A 16,226-nucleotide genomic window follows, 5' to 3' on the forward strand; every position below is an offset into this window, starting at 1 on the left:
AAATCCTTATGGTACCTAAAATAATACATCGACAATCTAGATGACATCACAAGAAACCTGCGTATTATATAACGGAACGGATTATCAATTAGAACATAATCTTCGGGTACAACCTTAGAGAAAAGATAATAATACTATGACCAAATGAAACTACAAAATTTGTTGAATCACTGTGATAAACAAAAAACCTCAGTGAAAAGAAAGGGAACAGAAGCGTAGTCTTGTCATGTGTGTATAAGAAACCTAAAACACTCAGGCATTCTGGTGAGCGATGACTGCATCTTCTTTATTTGTACTTGTCTCAGGCTTCTCTCAATTGAAGTGGAGGGGCAGAGAGAGACCTCTGTGTTCTCAAGATTGAACAGCCAATTTCTGAAGATGTTGGAAGAAGACTTGAAGACTGACATCATCCGTGAAGATTATATCGGAGCCTGCATTCGTCTCGCTCGCATTGTTGTATGTCGCTGAAGGATTTAGCTTTGCTAAGAGAAACCTTGCCTGTCCATTATTGCCATACGCATTACAAAACATCAATAAACACTAGCAACCCCAGTGTTCCACACTTCAAAGAATTCAACTACAAATTTAGAGATGAAAGGGTAAAATCACTAACCTGGGATCCATGTTGATCACAAACAACTAATCTTGGTACAGGGAAACGATCACGAATGATCATCTGTGCATCTTCTTGAGGGGCTTCCAAGAGTTGTGCAAATGCCTTAATAAATAAAGAGATCAAATGAGACATGTAAAACTGATATTCAATAAAATCCAAGGTCAATTGCAACTTGCATATTCATTACCTGGTGTTCAGGCTGATTTTGATATCCCATGTTGCGCCACTGTGCAATGGTCATTCCATGGAAAACGACAACACTAATGTAAGAATCCAACAAGAGGATACGGTCTGCACCGATGGAAGCAACATCCAACAATGCAGGTTGAGGTAGTGAGTTAAACGAATATGTTGTTAGAGATGGCTGTATCATAACGGCTGCGTTTGAAATACTTTCTCGGTTCAATAGCATGCGGCTGTAAGCAGTTTCATCTGGACTATTGTTGAATACCTGCCAATATCACCACACCATAAGGACATTTAAAGATGGGCGGACCAGTTATGAATCTGACATATATAAATTATTACAGCTTCTCATATGTCAAACTTACCTGCACAAATTGTGAGCGTCGGAGATTAAACGTAAACTGAGGGAATAGTGAAAAGTTTGGATTTAGAGTAAAAGAAGCAGGATCATCCTTCCGGTAATCACCAAATTTAGAACAAAGACGAATAAGGTTCCGGTCCAGCCATCGCGTAGCATCAAATCCCTCCTGAGGAGATCATCATTGACAATAATTAATACGTTTGATAATCAAAATCCACAAAGTTTGGCTTAAGTAATGGTAAAAATAAATTCCAATTATACACTGAAAATCCACAATATAAATGTTGTAACATTCCAACATACAAACCACATTTTTTCTTAACTTGTCCCAATACAATATAAGAATTAGCAAAAATGCAAATCGGCAGAAAGCACCAAGGACTGAAGATTCAAGAATCTAGAGTTTGAAAGTGCCTCGATTTGAAATTTACCTCTGTTTCCATTTTCAAGGAGGCCAATCTGGCTACCACCACAGCAGCAGTTTCTTGATCAAAACCTTGCACCAATTCCTATAGATACAACACACTTCATTAGCATCCAGTCCCCGTACAAAGAAGAAAATATGTAGGTTAAAAAGACCATAAGAGTATGTACGACAATAAAATAAAATAAATATGAATGTGGAATACAAACATGCAAGACTCTAGATTGCAACATAACTAAGCGCTAAGAAGGTAAACATTACGAAATGTTGATGCATACTCTAGACACTAAACAAATTTTAGAAAACTGTTTTCTCCAAGTTGATGTAAGTTCCAGTTGTAACTGAAGCACTAGTGTTAATAAACAAGGAAATGATGTGTCAACTTGTCTTAAAACAAGCAAACAATCCACACCCAATCAGCCATGCTACCAGGAAGATACGAGAACATAAGAAAAATCTAATTCATGCCTATCCAGAGACTAGTCAAATGGATCAGTTTCCCCGTGTAATCCTCACACTGACCATTCAAATAGCTAAAGAGACTAACGATAATTAAAGACAAAACAAATGCAAAAACAGTGGACCAGGACAAATTCGACCATTCTTGGGGTAGAGAAACCCATAATGAAGTAGCCAAATGCAAAAATTTGTACAAAACTAATGTGGAAAATACTAACCTCTGTGCTAAGAGCAGTATCTACCCATTGTCTGGTAACAGTAGTTACTCGCTGTAATGTTTTACCTTTTGAATTTTGGTAGCTGCAATCATATATTTAAGATCAAATTTCTATTATTTGGATGAACATACCCAAACCCAGAATTGCATGAAGAGGATACCTTGTCATAAATTGTAAATATAGTTGGTTATTTCCACCTCCAGGAGTACTTGATTGATCACTAGAAGAAAGATCAAAGAAGACTGTCAAACACGTACTTTTATCGAGGCCACACATCTTCCATTCTGTAGTATTCCCCTCCCCAATAACTGTATCAGCAACGCTAGGGCCTTTCTGCAATTGTTTCAAAAAAAAGGAGGCATAACTGTTAGCTATCTACCATTATAAAGACAAAAAGATGAACGTCTGAGTATGGGTAGCTTCAACCTTTTGCAATGACGCACAAGGCCCAATAATCCCTTGGATTTTTATGTCCTTTGAACAGCAGATCTCAAGTGTACCACTGAAATGGTAGTATGAAAACGAGTGAGAATGCGACTAACTGAAGATGTCTTAGATGCAAACATAAGACACTTAGAAAATTTGATTTAGCGTGCATGGGCAATTGAAATAGCACGAAGAACATCAGGCTATAGCAACAACTAACTTGAAACAAAGGCCAAGAGACTCTTCGCCATCTTCAAATACTCGCTTAAAGGAATCCTTAAATACAGAATGGCCAAAACTTTCTGATAAAACAACAAGTCCTCCAGTTCTTTCAACCGCAGCTTTCATTTCAGCAACACCAACCTAACATTTAAAACACAAAAAATATAATTACGATCCACATTAAAGTAGGGTTCAACAGAATACCATGGCTCTGAGTAAAGTTAGAGCACAGAGCAAGGAAGTTAATCAGAGGTTTCTCCTTAACATGAAGATTACATTCAGGGAAAGTAAATACCTGATCAAGTGCGGATGCAAAAAGGTCCAGTACATGTCCTTGGTTCACCAGTTGGTTTGCGAGAGCATCATAAAATTTCTCTGCTTTCTTATAGAAAGGAGCCGCATCTTTATCGAGATCTTTATGTGAACGCAAAGGTTCTGATAGATCCTTTGACACAATCTGCAGAAGCCAGAGGTAGTACTAACTCAAAGGAAAAACTTTGTATTTGAGGCCAAATAATAAACAAGGAAAGTTCAGAGTGTGCTCTTCTCCTAAACACTTTTGTCGACCATTATACTTGCAGATAAATGGTCATCTAATATGAAGATGCATATCCCACACGTAGCTCAGCAGAACATGAACACAAAATACATATAGTTCAAGATTGCAACCTAACAGACTTGTGATGAAAAAGTCATGCTATCTTAAGCAACATAGCTAGTTTCATCCTATTTAGGCTAGATGGTGATGCTCTACCAAATCTGGCAATAGAAAAATAGCATTTATATACATCATCTTCTCCTAACTATCATGGCCAACTGTCACCCTTACCACTACAAGAGGTTCATACATTAAATCTAAACCAGATATTGAACAATTCCGTATGTAAAAAGCCAAAGTTTATCCTGATTTTCTCAGGTACACTGTCACAGAAACTCTAAAAGGAAGGGGAATAAGCAAATGAAGTTACCGTGCCTGGCCCCTCAGAACATGGTCCTCCAATTAAAGCAACGATTCTAGCCCCAGTTCCAGGAAAACAAGCTCCAAGCAGTCCCGTAGCCACACTTAAAGCCACTCCAGTGCACCGAGACTGGCGACGTCCAGCCTGGACAGGCCACTGATCCGTCTGTAGCTCTTCCAACAGCTACACTCCAAAACAAAAAAAAAGTTCTTCATCATCATCATCAGAAAAGCATAAACTTTATCAAACTCCAACCAAAAATACTGGATAAACTTACCGAATCAATCGTGAATTCACACTCAGAAGCTGGCAACAAGAATCTATTAACACCCGAATAGCCGGAATTGCCGGAATTATCCCTCCCCATTGGAAAGCCACCAACAGGGGTTCGTCTCCCAGAAGCACCAAGCCCTAACTGCTCCAAAATTTGATCTTTGGAGATCTCCTTATCTCCCCTAAAGACATAAACTTTAGTCAAATCAGAAAAACCCAACTCGTGAACATGCGCCTGCGTCCCAAACGAGACAAACCCAACCAATGCATTCTCCGGAAGCAACCCGATCGCCTGCTTAAGCGCAGATTTCGCGTATCCAAACTCCTCCTCAATCATACACGTATCCAAGACAAAAACAAACACCGACGGCGATGGCTGGCCGGAAACAGCACCACTCTGATCAAAATTCCCAGCACCAGTAGGCTGAGAAGGGTTAGGCAGAGTGTATTCAACGGTAGTGTACTGGGGATACAGCTCACAAGGCACATTAGTGTCGGAGATAGCATGGTAGTGATGAGGGAAGTGGTTTCGCTGGAAGCAAATAGGGCAGATCCAGATCTTGGCGTGGGTATCAACACGAGCAAAAGGATTAAGAGCAGCGGAACAAGTGCGACAACGAAGAGGAGCATAATCAACAGATGGAATATCACGGTGGTAACGGATCGGAGAGATACAAGCAGCGACAGGGATCACACACTTGCTTGCTTCAACTTTGGTACGAGGCCAAACGTTCCACGTCATACGAACTCCATCGATTCCTTCTGGATCCATACTCGCCATCTCTGACATGGTTTTAAGATCGAAGAAAATTGGATGGCAAAGATTGTTGCTTTGAATCAGAATTTGTGATCTATCGACAGTTTCAGGCGACCTCAAAGCAGAGACGTAACTGTGGAAAGGGATCTATCTATATATGTGAGAGATTTTATGAGTAGAGAGAGAGAGTCGTCTGTCTCTAACATACATTCTTTTTTAGGGTTAAAAGGAACAGAGTAATTAATGGCAAATGGATTTTGGGTTTTTTTTTGCAACTAATTGAATTCATCATCAACTTATGTTAACATTGACCAAATCTTCTAACTAAAAAAAAAAAAAGGGAAAAATGTCGTTTAATAGCCGAACTTTCAAAAAATGGCCGTTTAATACGTGAACTTCTTATATGGCCAAATTAAACATAAATTTAATGTTGACCGGCCATTTTAACTAAATGTATTCGTTGACCAGGCCAAAACGCCAAACCGTTAACAGTCACTAACAGAGCCGATAACGGCAGTTTACACTCGTTAACAATTCCGTTATTAGTCAAAACGGCGTCGTTTCAGACCTAATCTAAACCTTCAAAATCCCCAATTTCATTCTCAAATTCCTAATTCTCATCATCAACCTCACCATTCATAATCTTCTTCTTCATCTTCTTATCTTCTCCATTACTAACAACAGCCGCGTTAGAAACAACACGACGAATCGAAACAGCACTAACCATATCTTTATTACTAACAAGTCCCATCCCATGGAGAAGACGACGACGACGCTCAGATATCGATCCCGGAGCAGCCATCCAAATATCGTAATCAGGAGACATCGCCAGCGTACGCAATTTCCTTGACGCGGTGGTTAAGGAAGAAACGGCGGAGGAAAACGAGAGACGACAATCGTCAAAATCTTCATCTTCATCGGAAGAAGAAGCAGCAGACATGTCAAAAGCTAGAGCTGAAGAGAGACGATCATGAGTTTCGAAGAATCTATCATCATCTTCATCTTCAAAATCTCCTAATCCTTCCCAGTTCATCGTCATTGTCTTCTTCCGATCCAATTTGTTTCCATCTTCCATCATTTTTCATAAACGAAAATGAAATCAAAAAGTTTGGCAGATCATTGTTGATTCAGAGGCACCGTTATGGAATGATGGGCAAACCGGGAATTATGGAGGAAAGTGTTGAAGACGTGTTTTGTCTCTTTGTAAGACATCGATCTCTTCACGTTCAGTTTCATTACCGAAACTAATTAAAATGTTTTAATGATGATTTTAATCAAGATCTTAATTGTCTCAAAGGTTTAGATTTTGAAAATTAGGGATTTGAGAATGAAATTGGGGATTTTCAAGGTTTAGATTAGGTCTGAAACGACGCCGTTTTGACTAATAACGGAATCGTTAACGAGTGTAAACGGTCGTTATCGGCTCTGTTAGTTACTGTTAACGGTTTGGCGTTTTGGCCTGGTCAACGAATACATTTAGTTAAAATGACCGGTCAACATTAAGTTTATGTTTAATTTGGCCATATAAGAAGTTCACGTATTAAACAGCCATTTTTTTAAAGTTCGGCTATTAAACGACATTTTTCCCAAAAAAAAATCGTATAATGTTTTGTTTTTCTTACATTTTGGAAAATGTGACATCACTTGGCCAATCCAAACCTTCTTCAGCGGTTTTTCTTTGTCAGAGTTGTTTTTACTGAAAAACAAAAATAATTTTTTTAAAAACTATGATTTATCGTTTTATTTACCTTTATCATATTCGAAATATCAAAGAAACTTTGTGTAATCCACATCTAAATTAAATATTAGACTAATGAATTAAATGCAACAAAATTTAAACGGGAATCACAATAACATTTTTTAATAGTAATATTGTACCTACAAGTTTATTGAATCAAAGAAGATGCATATAATTAGTAAACTCCAACTATACATGAATCACCTACAACATGAATCTGTGCAATTCACGTTGTGAGCATTGATGTTTTATACAACCTCAAAACAGAGAGTCTTCACAAAAGCCTCCACGTTCTTGTCCGAACTTCCTCCTTCTCCACCTGCTTCAATCGCTAAACGCTTCCATTTCTCTGCGCTTTCCCTCAGCTCCTCAGATTTCTCCTCCATCACTGCTTCCAAACACCGCTTTATCTCTCCTCTCTCCACTAAACCTTCCGAGTTCTCTCTCACCCTCACACCTGTCTTCCATATTTTTTCCAAAAGCTTCGCATTCGCTGGTTGATCCGACCACATCGGAAACGCCACCACTGGAACGCCGAGAACCAAACTCTCCAGCGATGAGCTCCACCCACAATGAGTCACAAAACAACTTACGGCTCGGTGTCTCAAAACCTCTATCTGCGAACACCACGACACAATCATCCCAACCTCTTCAAGCTCATGTCTGAAACTTGCTATCTTTTCAATCTCTGTCTCTTCTTCTCCTTCGATTTTTGCTTCTCTGTTGAGTTTATTGGTTATAACCCACAAGAACGGTCTTTTCCCTTCTATGAGTGCTCTCGCTAGTTCCTCTATTTGTTTCTTGGACAACTCAACCATTGTTCCAAAAGAAACATAAATAACAGAGGACTCTGTTTTCGAGTCTAACCAAAGTTTATAACTACTACTTTGATCTCTTGATAAATCTTTACCTGATTCGCTTCCAGTGAAAATCTCCGCAGGAAGTAAAGGACCAACTGCCACCATTTCTACATTCGGAATAGCTGTTAAGAAGTCTGGCTCCAGCGAATCGAATGTGTTGACGAGAATTTTCGGGTTAGATTCTTCTTTGAGAAACTCCATCAGTTCTAGATATACTGCTTGTGCGGCTTTGTTCGTGTTGGAAGGTGAGAGGAAAGAAGGAAGATCGCGGATTGCGAGAGAAGGAAGATTCGGGAACTCGAAAACAGAGTTGTTTCCTGTAGAGTAATTGTAATAAATGTCGAAAACGAAGGCTGGTTGGATCCAGAGAAGAACAGAGGGAATGTGAAATCTACGCGCCACTTTTGGAGCCCAGTTGGGAAGAATCGTGTAGATCAAGCAAGTCACGGGAGAGTCACCATTTAGATTAGCTTCGATGAAATCCGATAGAGCTTTATCGCCGTTACGTTCGAAGTTCAGCAACCGGTTTTGGACGTCGTCGGTGTTGGATATGACTCCGTCGTCGAATCCGTCGGAGAAAGTAAGGAAAGAGAGCAGATCGTTGACGTTGTTGTGGTCTGGGATCATAGAGCGGTTGATGGCAGAGAGACACGTGGCAAAAGTGACACGTGTCCCGGTGGTTTTGATGAGCCGACGAGCAAAACGAAGAGATGGGTTCACGTGACCTTGAGCCGGAAACGTTACCAGTAGAAAATGCGGTAGCGCCATTGTTTTTGTAGTGACTTAAGTCTAATACGTACGAGGTGTGTCTCCTTGTGGATTTGTGCTGTTATGTGTATAAATAGAAAATATATAGATGAGACTGACCAACTGGGATTTCATTTTGGGTTATGTGACATGAACCACACATGAGATAGCATGTGTTACCGTTTTTGGCGTGATCCACGACGTACGCCATGATGGAAATCACAACTGGTCCACTTATTATTGCCAAAGTCAAATCCGTTTCCTGAAAAGTCAATGTAACAATTCCTTATATTATTAGTCACTAGGTCTACTACTGTGTCATTTATTAAAGAAAACATAACGAAAGGAAAAGTATCATTACTGAATATCATAATTTTTTTGCATGAAATTGTTTTAAAAGTTTACATAACCAAATATTATTCCCCGCCACGAATTGAGTCTACAAGAGATAAAGTCTGAAGTTTTTCTCTTACCCACAAGGGTAACGACAGAACGGTTAAAATTCTAATTAACCGGTTTACAAATTTACATAAATCATTTACTAATCCGAGTGTAATTAAGTTTATTATGAAATGTGGTTAGTTTGGAGGTCACGTGATTATTAATTCTTTAGTACTTGTTTTCTTTGACCGAGTGGGTCCATGGTGAAGTGATGAATATTGCGTAATAAATAAATATAGAAAGTGAGCAAAAAAATAAAAGTTGAAAAGGTAAATTGGAATAGAAAAGGCTTCTTGCTGCTAGAAACGAGTACATTGGCTTGGCAAGATTCCATAAGTTTGTTTCACCAAAAAGGAAAGAGTAAAGAAAAACTTGGCTCTGCTCTCTTTTTTAAAATGGTGGACTGGTTAAGATAGGAGACTCAATTTCTAATTCATCAAAATATTTCTTTGGCGTTTTTATTTTGTGGTCACTTGAATAATAATGTCTCAGCTTCTCTTCCATCTCTCCAAACTCTCTTCCCGGAACAATGTGCTTGTATGTACGCTTCTCTTGACTTCTCTCTTTATTGGTTTCGTTCTGTATTATAATTAGGTTTTTTTGAGATTGTCCCTAAGAAATGACATTAGGAAGATAGGGATTTGAAGATGGTGGAGTAGTTAGACAAGAGGTTATGTTTCACTTTTCTGTTCTCATGTCTGAGTTTAATTCATTGGCAGATACACAAGAGCGTTCGCTTGTTTTCAACAAGCCCGTATTTGACACTTGGCAGCGTTGGTGAAGACTTGCCGGGAGAAGGCGGCGGCTACATCGGAGATATCCTCTTGTTCGATCCGGCCAAGGAAGAGTTAGTCACAGTCAAGGACAAAACAATACCTGAAGAGCTTATTAACTCAAAACTGGTCGGAGCTTCACATGGATGGACATTTTTCTCTGACCGATGCAATCATAATTCTGTACGTATCAGCGACCTTTTTAATCCCCTGGCTTCCAAGTCAAACACCAAGATAATTCCTCTGCCTCTGCTTACTACTATGATCTATGGCCAAACAGATGTTGTCTGGAACGTGGCAATGTCTTCATCTTCTCCTCACCAAGACAATGAGGAAGAAGACTGTGTAGTGGCTATCAATTTCTTGGGTAACCAACTGAGTATGTGCAGGCCCGGTCGTGACCTCTGTTGGACTAACAAACAAATCCCTTTCGTCTGCTCGGAAAACTCAAATCTTATGTACTCGAAGAGAGATCAAAGGTTCTATTTGCCTGCTCCTGGAGGCAACTACTTGTGCTCTTATGATCTCCACTTCGATAACGATCCTATGTTCAATGAGTTGGTGTTTCTGAACCTCCCTGAGTTGCCACAGTCCGAGTGGGAGCTGTTGAATTCTTGTTTCAAGGAGGACCATTGGGTGGAGTCACCTTCCGGCCAAAGTTTCTTAGTCAAATGGTAATGTGTGTAACATTAGATAGAAATCTTGGTCAATGCTAATTTGGGTCTTATTTGCGTGTGCAGGTACTCTCACGTCCCTTCTCAACGATACAAAGAGCCGATATTGATGGTGTTTAGAGAGGATGAAGAAACAGAAGAGGGAACAAGAAACATGTGTTACACCGAGGACATTGGAGATCTTTGCATCTTCCTTTCAAAGAGTGATCCTTTCTGTGTTGTGGCAAGCTCTTGCCCTGGTCTCAAACCTAACTCCATCTACTTGATGGGCCGTTGCTTTGCTGTTTATGATCTCACCACCCGAACCGCCCATCACTTTAAACCTCCCAAAGATGGACCTGAAAGGGTTCCTTTCCTCCCCTACTGGCTTCCTCCATTTTCTACCTAGTTCTTTGGTTGGTGTTGGTTTTATATGCGGTGTGTTTCGATTTTTAGTTTCGATCTACCGATTTGGATTGCTATGATCTACTTTAGGGTCATCTCTATGTTCCTTTTCGACGTTATTAATTTATGGTTCGTGGCACTTATTCTTTTAGAAATGTTGGCCCCCATATCACATTAGGATAAGAACCTTAAGTTCATTGTCAAAAAAATGAGCTTATACACACATATTGAACCTCCAAGATAAATTCTGAAGGACTTACTATACTGCAAAGAAACTCTATAGATATAGGCAAATTGAACCTCCAAGAGAAAGTTTAAAGGACCCTAAAATTGAACTTAAACATAAACAATCTTAGGTGTTAGCAATCCAAACCGGTAGAGAGAAACTTAAAGTGTTGAACAAAGACAGAAATAGTATGACTAGATAGAAAATGGAGGAAGCCAGTAAGGGGTGGTGAGAACGCTGGGTGCACCTTTGGGAGCTTTATAATGATGTGCCTCACCGGTAGTGAGATCGTAAATACCTAAGCCACGTCCCATAAAATAGATGGAGTTAGGCTTGAGGCCAAGGCATGAGCTAGCGGGGATGCAGAAAGCCTCGTTGTTTGCAAGGAAAATGCACATGTCTCCAATGTCCTCTGTGTAACACATAATCTTTCCTTCCGTCGTCTCCTCCTCTCTAAACACCATCAACCTCTTTGTTTTGTAGTAGATTCCTTTTAACATTGACGAAAAAAAGCCAAGCGCATACCTGCACATAGGAAAGCACGCTTATTCCCAGCATTTTTTAATGAATTTACATACTTGTATAAGTAACTATGAGTGTATAAATAGATATAATACCATTTGACTAGGAAACGTTCATCACCAGAAGGTGACTCCACAAGGTATTCAGTCCTGGAACACGAACTCAAAAGCTCCCACTCGGACTGATCCAACTCTGGATGGTCGCGATAGAACAACTCATGGAGCTCAGGGAAGTCGTCAGTTTTGAAGTGGAGGTCATATGAGAACAAGTAGTTGCCTCCAGGAGCAGGTAAGTAGAATCTTCGGTCTCTTTTGGAATACATGAGATTTGAGTTTTCCAAACAGTTGATAGGGGTTAAGATGTTAGTCCACTCAAGGTCACAACCGGGCCTGCACAGACTCAGCTGGTTACCCGAAAACTTGATAGCCACTACACAGTCTTCCTCACCAAGAGGAGAAGAGGAGGACATTGCTACGTTACAGACTTCTTCGGTTTGGCCAGTGGGCAGAACCGTAAGCCTAGGCAGAGGAATCATGACAGGGTTTGATTTGGATGCCAAAGGATTGAAAATGTCGCTGATACGAACAGAACGATCGCGCCGGTCACAGAAAAATCCCCATCCATGGGAAGCTCCCATCATTTCTTCATCCATGAGCTCTTTGGGAATTGTTTTGTCCGGGACCGTGACTATCTCTTCTTTGGTCGGGTCAAACAAAAGAACATCTCCAGTTTTGCAGCCGCCCGGCAAAACTTCCTTAACCCTAGTGCCAAGTGTCAAATAAGGGCTGGTTGAAAACAAACGAACTCTCTTGTGTATCTGCCAAGTGATTCGGACATCAGAACGGAAATGTAATGTAAACACTCTTGTCTAACTACTCCTAGCCAATCTCCATCCACTGATCCTTATCTTCCTGAAGTCATTACTTAGAGACAAACTCAAATTTTGTCCCCTACAAAGCCTTTTAAAACAAAACCTAACTAATAGTAATACAGAACAAAACCAATAGAGACAGAGAAAGAAGAGAAGCTCACATACAAGCACATCGTTCCGGGAAGAGAGTTTGGAGAGACCAAAGAGAAGTCGAGACATTATCCAAGAGACCACAGAATATAATTAGAAGGAATATCGTTCCGGGAAGATTTAGAAATTGAGTTTCCCAATATCATAAAAGAAATGGAGTCTCCCATCTTCATTCACCGTTTAAAAGGCTTGATTACATAGCGTTTCTTTCCTCTTTCCTTTTCGGTGAAACAGATTAATGGAATCTTGCCAAGCCAAAGTACTCGTTTGTAGCAGCAAGAAGACTTTTCTTTCCAAGTTACCTTTTCCATTTTTCTTCGCTTTCTATACATAATTTATTACCCAATATTCATTCCATCGTGGACCCACTCGTTCAATAAATTCACGTGACTTTTAAAAACTAAACCAATCTTTTTTACATTTACGAAACCTCATTGATTAATACTCCCTCCGTTTCATAATATAAGTCGTTTTAGTTTTAAACACGCAGATTAAAAAGATCTATTTTTAAAAAATTCAACCAATCATAAAAGAGACTGCATAATATAAATAATTATAAAATATTAAAGTAATATATAAAGTGCATAGAAACTTGAAAACGACTTATATTATGAAACAAAATTTTTTCTCCAAAACGACTTATGAAACGTAGGGAGTACAAATCAAAAGCCCATCAATTTACAGAGATAGATTGCCCACTAACCACATTAGAGAAGCAAACCCGGCCGTGAGGTAAGATTTAAAGCCCAAGGTTTATATGTCGTCGAGTCGAGTGGGTTCTAGGTTGATGTCTTGATGATACTACTACACGTCTTGTTATTCGCAGAGCCGGCCATGAATACAAGCGGGCCAAGCCCATGCTTGCGGCCTCATTTACTATAAGTAAAATTTCGGCCGTTTTTTTTTGAAAATTTCAGTAGCTAAGCTGGTTATGTGCTTCCTTGATGCGTTAGAAGGTCAATGGTTCGAGTCCATCTACCTTCATTTTCTTAATTTTTTGTTTTTTTAATATTTTTATTCACTAAAATAGGCCCAAATTTTTTTTCCTGCTTGCAGCCTATTAAATACTAGGGACGGCTCTGGTTATTCGGTTCCCATTTTCCCATAAAACTTATGGTTTTTCATTTTTGCTTAATCTTTTTTTTTTTTTTCTACCAAAATGTCTTATTCTCTCTTCTTGTTCAATACTTCAATGTTTTTTTTGGGGTCCGTTTATTTATTAATTTTCCAAACTACTCCTATGTCCTCATTCTTTATGCTTTGCATGAATAACTTACTAAATTAAATATTTAAATTTTAAAAGAAAATAAATATTAAAAAAAAACTAACTAGTCTTAGTAATTATTGAGTAAATAAAATAATCCATGTATTTCTGCCATTTAATAATAACACGAAAAATATCCATGTATTTCTTACAAATTACTGGATATTAAAAACAAAAGAAAAATAATGAAAATTGCTTGGAGTTCTCCATGGCGTATCTGTCCCCGCCGGTTCTTGTAGAGGCTCAATTTCATCTTGAATGCAAGATCACACTTCCTGGACAAAACATGTTATAGAAAAACAATACAAAACAAACAAGAATAACATAATAGATATTAAATTTAAAAAACCAAAGTCTGATCACAATAACTTAATCAAAACGAAACATAAAGTCACACAACAAACAAAGAGAGTAGAGTCAAATAACGTTATCACAAAACACAACAGGATCAAGATGCTTAATAGCTAGTTTATTTTTTGTAGCTCGTCGACTTGGAACTGCCGGCTTCACCGCCGTCTTCAAACCCATCCCGAGGCTTCTACGGCATCTGCACAGAATAGACCGTCTCCATAGTCTCCTTCTTAGTAACGTCACTTGGATATACGTACGGACAATAATGTACTCCAAGAGAGCACTCTTCTTCACAAACCAGTGGTCTTCCTTAACCGTGGGAGTTAGGACCGAAAAGTAAGCTCCTCCAAGCTCTCCATTGAACTTGTCGTTGTGGACGTCGGTGACACCAGCTTCTTTGGCTCCCACAGCAGCTACTTGCTTCATAATGGATTGTCCCTCGACGTGCACAAAATTTTTGAGTGCTTCGGTGGTCTTCCTTTTTATTGCGGACAAGATCGAAGACTTTGACATGCTTGTGTAGTTGTGTATATGTTGTGTTTGTGGTTTGAGTTTAGATGTAGGTTTTAGATCTTGAGAAGAGGTTTTAAATAGAAAATGAGAGGAGAAAGAGGAAAATGTATAGTAAATTTTCGTTGGAGAAAGAGGAAGATGATTCGTTTGCAGTTTCCTCTATTGTTCACTGAATTGCAAAACAAGCAGAGAGTACACAGATTCTATAAAGGTTGAGTAATGAGTTATGAGTTGAGAGCAAAAGTGTTTTTTTTTTTTTTTGGGTTTTTTTTTGGGTTAAAAGCCGAGATAGAGATGTATCTGCATGAAGAAGAAGATGGTGTTGATGGGGAGATAGGGAAAGATATGAACTGTAATGCACTTTAACTATAACATTGGAGATTGTGACCCAACGTTGCTTGTGGTAACATAATTTAACTGAGTAATAATATACTAATATATGTGTTAGATATATAATAGTAAAATCCTAAAGTAATTAAATGAGAACGTTAAATGTAAATTAAGGACTATGATCAAAAGTCAAAACAAACTTATACAACAAGAAGTTGGATTATAATAATCGAATACATTATGTGGAAGCATTGATAGAAGAAAGAGGAAGATGTATAATAACTAGAAGGGTTGAGTTATGAGTAATGAGCCGAGAGGGAAAGAGATGTCTGTATCTGCATAGTGCATATTGCATAATGGTTGGTGTTGATGGGGAGAACGAGAAAGATAAAAAAAAAAAAAAATTGTAAATGTAAAATCCTCAACTAAATAAAATGGGACCCACAGTCTCTGTAAATGTTAATTAAGGACTATGATTAAGAGCATGATTAACGGGGGCTTCTTAGCCAAATCTTAACAATAAAGTTGAATTAAATTAAATGTAAAAGCTTGATTTATACTAAGGAACGTTCCTTAGTCAAGAGACAAAACTTTAGCTAAGAGGCGTCTACGTGGCAGAAGCTGGTTGTTTTTTTTTCTTTTCTCTCTCTCTCATTTTGCGATTCTTCTCGAGGCAGAGAAACCCATCGGCGATTCGTCTGTGTTTTCGAGTGATTGGGTTTTTGTTGAAGGTGGGCAAAATCACGGTGACCGATGTTTCTCTCCGATACCCAAGCATGTTTTCACTCCGATCGCGTTTCGATTACAGCAGGATGAACCGGAATAAACCGTTGAAGAAGAGGAGCGGTGGTGGTCTTCTTCCTGTTTTTGACGAGAGTCATGTGATGGCTTCGGAGCTAGCTGGATACTTGCTTTACAGAAGAATCACACCTCATGAAATTTCTATGTTCCCGTTTTCTCTTCAGAACTCGTCAATGGCGGCTTCCGTTCTTCTCAATCATGCTCAATCTCTCTCCGTCGGCTCACACGGTTTTAGCTTTAGTGATTGAATTTGTGGTCTTTCACTTGTTTCAGGTTCATAAAATTTACGTACATGTGGAAATCTATCGAAAGGGTTTAAATCTATCATACTACTCCCATGGGTTAGGCTTCCAATATATGAATCTCGTTGAGATATATGTTTAATTTTTTTTTCTGATGTTCATGTTGTCTACTTTGGAGTTTTATTGTTAAATCATAAACCGATTTTAATAGATTGACTTTTGAGGTGCAGATGCTTTTATTTCCAATTGAAATAGAGCCAAGTAACAAGCTACAAAGCTACTCCTTGAGAGTGGTGCTTTTGTTGAAGCCAAAGCCAGCGTAATTTCCTAACTCTCTATAGTTATATATATGTCTTCCTTTTTGTAATGTGGAAGTTTGCAGCTTTACTTCATTGATTTTAAGATGGAAAGAATCAACTGTGACAACAACTTGGACTC

General features: G+C 38.9%; 4 protein-coding genes across 4 annotated transcripts; 1 reads left to right on the plus strand and 3 right to left on the minus strand.

The window, feature by feature from the left end:
• Window positions 1-41: 41 nt before the first annotated feature.
• Window positions 42-5,247, minus strand: LOC9325617 (protein transport protein SEC23). The gene is made up of 12 exons (XM_021011148.1): window positions 4,149-5,247; window positions 3,881-4,054; window positions 3,208-3,369; window positions 2,911-3,053; window positions 2,691-2,766; window positions 2,425-2,597; window positions 2,265-2,346; window positions 1,595-1,672; window positions 1,168-1,329; window positions 804-1,067; window positions 614-718; window positions 42-498 (listed from the first exon to the last, which is right to left on the minus strand). The coding sequence occupies exons 1-12, from the start codon at window positions 4,932-4,934 to the stop codon at window positions 352-354; spliced, it is 2,352 nt and encodes a 783-aa protein (XP_020866807.1). The 5' UTR covers window positions 4,935-5,247; the 3' UTR covers window positions 42-351.
• A 1,491-nt stretch (window positions 5,248-6,738) lies between these two features.
• LOC9328357 (UDP-glycosyltransferase 75B2) lies at window positions 6,739-8,633 on the minus strand. Its single transcript, XM_002892249.2, has one exon. The coding sequence runs from the start codon at window positions 8,265-8,267 to the stop codon at window positions 6,888-6,890; it is 1,380 nt and encodes a 459-aa protein (XP_002892295.1). The 5' UTR covers window positions 8,268-8,633; the 3' UTR covers window positions 6,739-6,887.
• A 39-nt stretch (window positions 8,634-8,672) lies between these two features.
• Window positions 8,673-10,661, plus strand: LOC9328358. Its single transcript, XM_021014684.1, has 3 exons — window positions 8,673-9,224; window positions 9,407-10,134; window positions 10,201-10,661. The coding sequence occupies exons 1-3, from the start codon at window positions 9,171-9,173 to the stop codon at window positions 10,520-10,522; spliced, it is 1,104 nt and encodes a 367-aa protein (XP_020870343.1). The 5' UTR covers window positions 8,673-9,170; the 3' UTR covers window positions 10,523-10,661.
• Window positions 10,662-10,780: 119 nt separating this feature from the next.
• On the minus strand, window positions 10,781-12,597 carry LOC9325618. The gene is made up of 3 exons (XM_021014683.1): window positions 12,303-12,597; window positions 11,362-12,083; window positions 10,781-11,269 (listed from the first exon to the last, which is right to left on the minus strand). Exons 1-3 carry the CDS (start codon window positions 12,354-12,356, stop codon window positions 10,939-10,941), a joined length of 1,107 nt encoding a protein of 368 aa, XP_020870342.1. The 5' UTR covers window positions 12,357-12,597; the 3' UTR covers window positions 10,781-10,938.
• Between the last annotated feature and the right edge of the window lie 3,629 nt (window positions 12,598-16,226).

This window comes from Arabidopsis lyrata, assembly GCF_000004255.2.
Source record: "Arabidopsis lyrata subsp. lyrata unplaced genomic scaffold ARALYscaffold_1, whole genome shotgun sequence".
Classification (NCBI taxonomy): domain Eukaryota; kingdom Viridiplantae; phylum Streptophyta; class Magnoliopsida; order Brassicales; family Brassicaceae; genus Arabidopsis; species Arabidopsis lyrata.

Bases quoted from the DNA above. Each gene is read 5' to 3' on its own strand.
- LOC9328357 (XM_002892249.2), bottom strand. From the start codon at position 8,267: ATGGCGCTACCGCATTTTCTACTGGTAACGTTTCCGGCTCAAGGTCAC.
- LOC9328358 (XM_021014684.1), top strand. From the start codon at position 9,171: ATGTCTCAGCTTCTCTTCCATCTCTCCAAACTCTCTTCCCGGAACAAT. The intron at 9,225-9,406 runs GTATGTACGCTT...ATTCATTGGCAG, and splicing joins CTTCCCGGAACAATGTGCTT to ATACACAAGAGCGTTCGCTT. The intron at 10,135-10,200 runs GTAATGTGTGTA...TTGCGTGTGCAG, and splicing joins CAAAGTTTCTTAGTCAAATG to GTACTCTCACGTCCCTTCTC.
- LOC9325618 (XM_021014683.1), bottom strand. From the start codon at position 12,356: ATGTCTCGACTTCTCTTTGGTCTCTCCAAACTCTCTTCCCGGAACGAT. The intron at 12,084-12,302 runs GTATGTGAGCTT...ATCACTTGGCAG, and splicing joins CTTCCCGGAACGATGTGCTT to ATACACAAGAGAGTTCGTTT. The intron at 11,270-11,361 runs GTATTATATCTA...TCCTATGTGCAG, and splicing joins GAACGTTTCCTAGTCAAATG to GTATGCGCTTGGCTTTTTTT.
- LOC9325617 (XM_021011148.1), bottom strand. From the start codon at position 4,934: ATGTCAGAGATGGCGAGTATGGATCCAGAAGGAATCGATGGAGTTCGT. The intron at 2,767-2,910 runs GTTAGTTGTTGC...CTACCATTTCAG, and splicing joins TCTCTTGGCCTTTGTTTCAA to TGGTACACTTGAGATCTGCT. The intron at 1,068-1,167 runs GTAAGTTTGACA...TGATATTGGCAG, and splicing joins GACGCTCACAATTTGTGCAG to GTATTCAACAATAGTCCAGA.